General features: G+C 49.3%; 1 protein-coding gene across 2 annotated transcripts in view; it reads right to left on the reverse strand.

The window, feature by feature from the left end:
- Window positions 1-7,660, reverse strand: part of NPR3 (natriuretic peptide receptor 3) — a 77,664-nt gene that overhangs the window by 69,288 nt on the left and 716 nt on the right. For both annotated transcript variants that reach the window (XM_010853835.1, XM_010853834.1), the window contains exon 2: window positions 6,999-7,660. This exon is cut by the window's right edge and continues 33 nt beyond it. In XM_010853835.1, coding sequence (XP_010852137.1) covers window positions 6,999-7,660 — 662 coding nt within the window. The remainder of the gene's footprint in view (window positions 1-6,998) is intronic.

The following is a 7,660-nucleotide window of genomic DNA, read 5'->3' on the forward strand; positions in this document are numbered from 1 at the left end:
GCAGCATAGTGGGGCTAGTGGTAAAGAACCTGCCTGCCAATGCAGGAGGCATAAGAGAGACGCAGGTTCGATCCCTGGGTCTGGAAGATCCCCTGGAGGAGGGTATGGCAATCCACTCCAATATTCTTGCCTGAGAATCCCATGGACAAAGGAGCCTGGTGGGCTACAGTCCATGGGGTGGCAAAGAGTCGGCCACGACTGAAGAAACTTTAGCACAGCATAGCAAATACATTTTCCTCAGAAAACAACTCGAAGGGTTTTCATTTGGCAAATCAGAGGATGCAGCAGGTGGGACAGGCTTTCTGATGTTTGAGAACACTTTTTTTAAAGCTGTCTCAACACATAGAGGAAATAGTTACCAAGATTCCAGGTCCCTTCCCACACGCTCTCAGTTCACATCCACACTGTCAGAGCCGAGAGGCTTTAAGCAGCTGCAGAATACTGTTCCCTGTCACGTAACAACTACAAGGGATGAAAGGGAAGAGAGACCTGGCCTTCATCCACTTATTTGGATCACTGTCGACGGCCCCTGACCCCCATGACAGCACCCGCTGTGCTTTTCTGCACAGACAGAGGAGAGGAGAGGCCTGGGTGCCATAACCGCATTATCACCACACGCGCCGGCCCCGTGCCGTGTGTTTGTTCTTTGTAAAAGCACGGGTGAGGAATGATGCAGAACAAACTTCAGGCTGTGCCAAAGCCGCCTTGGCAACCTGCGCCAAGGGCCAGGCGCTTGCTGACATTTCGTTTACTGCATAGGTTAATTCAGAGTGTTTGGTCATGACTCTGACATTTCTTACGACATAACAGCTCAGAGTACAGGCTGAAAGCTCTGCAGAGCAAGTTTTTAAAACCATACCAAACTTCTTAAGATGTCTAACTGCGGGAGTAAGTGCTGTTTGTGCCTGGAAATATAGTTATATATCTAGAATAAATAGTCGAATTCCAAGATGTATCAGTAACAAAGTTTTTGAAGAAATTTCTCTTTACTCATTGTGACCTAAATGTTTGTTCTGCTCTCATTCGATTCTAGTCCCTTAAATGATAAGAACCTATGCATGTGCGTGAGCTATGTCACTTCAATCAAGCCTGACTCTTTGTGACCCCCATGGACTGTAGCCCACCAGGCTTCTCTGTCCAGGGGATTCTCCAGGCAAGAATACTGGAGTGGGTTGCTGTGCCCTCCTTCAGGGAATCTTCCCAATCCAGGGATCGAACCCACTTCTCTTAGTCTCCTTCATTGGCATGCAGGTTCTTTACCACTAGCACCACCAAGGAAGACAAAAGAGCCAAGGTGTCCCACAAAGCAGCCTGGGCTAAGGCTGGACAAGTGGATCCCAAGAGGCTCCAGGAAGCTCTGGCTGACTGTCCAACTGCAGTCATCATTTTTCTATCAACTGATCATAGTCAAGAGTCTAGTTCTAGATCACTCCCCAACAGGACTCTGTTAGCACATAAAGTGTAGAGTCATTGTTTGGGGAAAAGAATTCTAATAACCTAACTTAGATATTTTTAGCTAATCTGAAATGAAGATTAATTTCAATGAGGACCAAAATAGTCACAAATATGTTTGTGTCAATATAGACCTGGAGGTGCCAATTAAGGAGCCAAATTGTAAACAGCAGGATGTTAGTAAGGATGCAAGAAGGATGAGGAGGGTCAGCTGAAGGGTCCAGGCATCCAAAGGCATCAGGCCTTGATAACCTGAAGCATCCATGGGAGAGCTACACCTGGCTCAGGTCCGAACAGTCTGTGTCCTCAGGCCGGAGCACATGCTTCCGCAAGCCCTAGATGGGCCGTGCCCTACACTGGCCTGTCACTTCTTTTCTATTTTTACAGCCCTGGCCCATCTCCTCTCTTTCCTCATCACCACCAAGATCAACCCCCTCCAATGGGCACATTCTTTCTTTAAATGTCAGTACCTGCTTAAACTGAGCAAGAGTGACCTGGAGCAGCACTGGGCCGATCTAAACAGTCTGAAATTATTTTAGATCTCAGCCATTTCATGACAAATGAAATGGACATGTGGACAAATGTAGTCCAGCTCTCAAAAGGAAATCCTAACTCCCAACTTCGTGGGCTAGGTATTGTTTTCCTTCCAGAAAAGAAAACCCATAGTGCACACTGTCACCCAGTTTAAGCTGGAGCAAACACTTAAAAACATTGGCCAAGCAGTCAGAACGCAGAGTCCTTCTAGATTTGTGGGATGCTCCCCAATCTGTCATGGCTTTTTCATTCATGCCTAATTCAACAGCATGTATTTTTAGCAACACGCCTTTATACAATCTTTTGGAAGGTTTAAAATAGCGTTCACTAAAATAGCTTTCTCTTCTTCTCATGTTTCATCAGTTTACATAATGACTAATTAAACTGCATACTTATAATAAGTACAACTGGTATAAACAGATTTGTGAGAAGTGTGCTGGCAAACCTCAGAAAAGCAAGACTAGCTACCAGCTTTCACCAGCAGCCAAAAAAGTTTATAGAGAAAAGGAGAGCATCAGCTAATCCTGAAAGCTGCTTAAGTGGAGGTCAATTCAGATAATTCCTTCTGTACATAAATGGATTTAAAATGTACGTATTTAAATATATACTTAAGCATATTAAATAAATAAATACTAATTTTGGGGGTCAAATTGTTAAAACTTCTAAAAGAGGAAATGGTGGTGTGAGTCCAAGTTTCCGGATAGGCTTTTGATCATTTTGCTCCATTTTTCCCTCCTTGCTGGAGAACTTGTGGGGTTCCACGTCACCCTCCACTCCCTGATTCCCACAGTGTCTTCTGTAAGTGGCTTCTCCCTATAGCAACACGTTCTTGCAATCACTTGCAAAGACGTGGCTAGAGAAGTCAATTTGGGGACCCCCGAAACAATCCAGGAAGCATATTTGAACGAGGGAGATACCCTTTCACCCATTTCAGCTTTCCATCTGGAGCAATCTCTAAGAGAAGGACACTCCTCATCTCCTTGTGTGCCTTCACTTACGCCCTCTTCCCACCTCCAGAGGGAAAGGAGGGACCTGTCTGATGGCTGAGTCTAGAAGAGAAAACTGGGCTACTGGACTCAGCCCTTTCTTCCTCTTTGAGGTGCATCTGCTTGCAGAGAGCACACATCATGGGTAACTTTCGCCCTGTAGTGAGGTCTGTCCTGGAGCGGGGTGTGCCATACTAGCTGTGATTTAGAGGATGACCCAGCCGAATTCATGGGGAAAATAATAGCAGGCAGGCCCTTTTTGGTAACTGATCTAAATCCATGTTCTGCAATAGGTTTTTTATCAATAATAAAAATGATATTTTCATATTCTCCAACTGATGCCTACATCCATCTTCTACTTAATTCTAAACTTAGAAGGGAAAAGAGATGTTTTTCCATGGAAGCAAAGCAAGATATGCCATGTGCTGCAAATTGAAAATATGACAGGAGAAATTTAAAACTAAAACTCAACAGTATTTGGGAGCATCCAAAGAAATAACTAAGTAAGAGGAACTTTTTTTAAATGACAGGTGGTAAATACAAGAAAAGGGATAACAAAAACAGAGTCTTGAATCAGAAAGTCTAACATCTTTGGTTAAAAACTCTGACCAAATGCTCGGTCATTTACCCCAGCCTATTCTAAAAATAAATCACTCTTGTATTGATTAAATGCTTTTATCACCATAGCTGTTATACAGGCCAAGAATAATGACATATTAATAACCAAAAAAGATAGAACTACAGTTCTTCATACAAAAATGTTGTGTGCACAATAATTCTGGTTCTGCATCTTATGATATGTATGACAAAGCAACTGCTCACTTTTATTGCTTGAAAAAATATTTTTAATGCCTCTTTATAAAAATAAATTTATTATTGAGTGTTAAATATTGAGGGCGTAGTTGACTTTTTAAAAACAATGTATGCTCACATGCATGTATTTTAGTGATATACATTGGCTACGACTTGTGAGAAAAAAATGCTTATTATTGACTTTGATATTAAATCCCTAAGAAGAATAAATAATACCCCTCAGTGTTTAATTCTATAGCACACACATAGCCAAATTAAAATTTAGTCATATTATTGAAATGGTGGCATTATTAGTTTAACCCTTTAAGAGATTAAAACTTTTGTGATCTGATTTTAAAGGTGAACTTCAAGTCCAAAAAAAAAGGTGCTAAAAATGTATCTCCAAAAGAGGGAGGAAAAAGACTCCCTAGTTCTATGATGTTTAATGTGGAATTTTCAAAGACAAAAACCGTTCCATTTTACACTTGAGTTGAGCAGAAATCAGAACCACCAAACACTGGTCTGAACAGGCCTGATTCTCACCCCACCTCTGTTTCACAGAGGAGGAAACTCTGAGAAAGTCAGGAAATGACTAGGGCAGGCCCTGCAGCAGTTGAGTGCAGCCGCCAGATCCAAAGGGTCTGCTTCTCACCTCTGGGTTCTCTTCCCACGGTGCGGTCTCACTTTGTGGGAAAGGATATTATCTCTGTAGATATGCCCTGACTGGGGATTCTCTGGCAGTTGGGTGGTAAAGAATCTGCCTGCCAAGCAGGAGACTTGGGTTCGATCTCTGGGTCAGGAAGATCCCCTGGAGAAGGAAATGTCAACCCACTCCAGTATTCTTTCCTGGAGAATCCCATTGACAGAGGAGCCTAGTGGGCTGCACACAGTCCATGGGAACGCAGAGTCAGACACAACTTAACAACAGACTACCCTGGCTACCCCCGTTATAACTGGAGTCTGATAGCAGCCCCAGCTCCCTGGCCAGTGAATGCCTGAGGCAGGCTAAGAGCTCTGAAAACTCAAACTCTACTCAGTCATTGTATTGGGCCCCTATTTAACCCATTAACCACTTTTGGTGAAGTAAAGGTGATCAGTAAAACTTAAGAGACCCCCAGAGACAGCTGTTACCAAACATCTTTCTGTCTTGAGTGTAGGGAATTTCTGCTGAGGGAGGAGGGCTTAAGGGGAGAAATTATTTTCATTTTTTATTTCTGAACATCTGCCAAGTCACTGTCAGAAATATTTTTTAGAGTAAAAATGGTAACTTTATCACCTGCAAAACATACGGGTCAGCCAAGCAAACTGTGACCACTAAATTCAAACTTTGAAGAAAAAAAGTAAAGAAACTTGGGAACATCTGCTTTTTGGAATTGAAAAAATAGCCGCCGCAGACTGTAGCCCAAGCTCTTCGAAGCCCTCTAGCCCCACCCCTCCCTACCCCCTGGCTCAGCCACACACCATGTGAGGCCGAGGGGTTCCCGGAGGCCTCGATATGCCCTCATCCGGGCTGACCTCGACCACGAATCCCAGGCCACGTGCGCAGGGAGTCACGGCGGGCACTAAGACCTTCAGGGCGGTGGCAGCACAAACACGTTGGCCAACCGCGGTTCTTGCCGGTAGGGGGACACACCCCCATCCCCAGCCCAAGCTGGGAAGTCTAGCTCCAAGCCCTTGAGAGCCGAGAGCTGAAGAACGCTTTTCGGGGTCTGCAGTGACCTGGGGATTGAGAACAGGAAAGAAGTAGATGTGATTTTCTCGGCCCGGCGTGGCGAATCCGCCGCCCTTGGATACAAGTGCCCTTTTTCATAATCAGCAAAGCCGGCGCCCTGCCTGCTTGGCTGGCAGGAACTCGGCGCAGACAGCCTGGAGTACGAACGCTCAAAACTTGGCCATGCCTCCCCTCTGTCAACACCTCGCGCCTCTTCACTCTAAAGAGTGCGGTTCACTCCGAGTGCGGGGTGGCCAAATTGGGAAGGGGATGGCCGCAGAGCCCTCTTCCGCGGCGTCTTTACCCTCTCTCACCTGTTCCCGAGACCCCTTGCCTCCGGTTGCGCTGATCCCATGGCCAGCGCCCAGGTGACCAGCCGTGCCAAGTCGTAGGCTAGCCCTGCGCCTGGCTCTGCCCCTCTCCCCTTCCGTCTCCCCGCGTGGGTAGTGGGGAGCTTTACTGGGATTGCGCCACTGACAATCCAGGCGCGTGAGCGCTGAGCGGGAGCCGGCGGGATCCCGCGAGCGAGCGTTTGCACCCCAAACCTGACACTGGTAAGGAGGGAACTGCGCTATGCTGGGTTCTCCGCCCGCCTTCGCACAGATCTACTGGGCAGTAAAATGAGCCGCATTGGGGGCTTCTGCGATTCTGTATCCGTGACCACCCACTTCTCCTCCCATCCCTAGAACCACAGCCACTATCCTCAACCTTGAGCTCCAAACCCCCACAGACCCACAGAGAAAACTAGAGAGGGAAAGGAGGTCCAGTGCCCGCTTCTCCAGCGCGCGCGCTCTCCCAAAGCCTAGCTGCTGGCGCACTGGAGACCACGACGCTGAACGCGCAGGGGGCAATGGGTGTCACCAGGGTCCAGACACTGCAAGGCATTTTTTATGGAAACCACAGAAGCCCGTTTATACGGGGCTGGAGGGGCCATGGAAGGAATGAGAAGGCCGATACAATGAGTCTTTAAAAGAAAGCTGAGGTCTGTGGAAGGAGCAGCAAGGGAAATCCGGAGACCGGAGCTGACCATGAGGCGGCGCGCGGGCTGTGGAACTCAGTGTACGCTTCCTCGCTAGGAGCCGGCGCACGTCGGAAAAGGACCCGGTAACAAGTTCTTTGGCCCTTGTCACACTTTGAGACTGTAGTTGGAGGCGGGTTCCCGCAGTGAGCCCCTAACTCGGCGCCGGACACAGAAGAACGAGAAAGAAAAAACCCAAGAGGTTTGACAGCACCTGTTGGACCAGGGCACGAGCCCGGGAAGTCTGCCTGCTCACATGCCCCACCCACAGGCTTCATCACTTCCCCAGGACCCTCTACGTACACCCCACCATAACCATGGGTATGGTCGAAGGTCGTCGCAGCCAGACTACGCACACTCGGGCGAGTCCCGGTGGGCGCTCCCTACCCTGATCCTCAGTGCAGCAGGGAGTAGTGGGGTCTCCAGGGGAGCCAACAGGCATGTAGGGAGAGCCTCGGAAAGGGGCTGGGTTAGGGCCCGGGACCCGGGGCGCACTGCTGCTCACCTCGCTCACTGGCCTGGATGTGGCGCACGATGTCCTCCAGATCCAAGTCTTTGGTCTCATCGAAATTGTAGGCGGACGTGTGCAAGCCTTCCTCCTGGAAGACCTCATGGACCCCCTCGAGGGTGAAGAAGCAGTTCCGCTCCAGCTTGTCGTCGCTGTAGACCAGCACGGCGCGGCTCCACTGGTGGTGGCGGAACAGGGCGAGCATCATCTCGCCCATCTTGGCGTACGAGGGTGCCACGCGCGTAAGGTGCGAGTACTCCGTGTCCTTATGCTGGAAGCCGGCTGCCAGGGCCCCGGCAGACAGCATGGGGAGGTCCCAGTGCGACGCTAGCCGAGCCACCGGCGCCGCCGCGTACTCGCACACCGGCCCCAGGATGAGATCCGGCTTGGCTCCCCGCGCCGCCGCCACGCGGTCCACCAGGCTGAAGAGTGCGCGGTTGCCGCAGTCCGAGTCTTCGTAGGCCACCTGGAAGCGAGTGCCGGCTGGCAGGAGCCGCCGCCCGGTCGCGTTGCTCTCCACGCTGCGCAGCGCGTACTCTATGGCCGGTCGCACCCGAGCAAGGGAGAACAGGTAAGAGTCGTCCTGGGGCAACAGCACCAGAACCTCGATCTTCTGCGGCGGCAGTGCCTCTCTCTCCCGGCGCCCGCGGCCCGGGCCC

Source organism: Bison bison, unplaced genomic scaffold, assembly GCF_000754665.1.
Source record: "Bison bison bison isolate TAMUID 2011002044 unplaced genomic scaffold, Bison_UMD1.0 scf7180017864331, whole genome shotgun sequence".
NCBI lineage: Eukaryota > Metazoa > Chordata > Mammalia > Artiodactyla > Bovidae > Bison > Bison bison.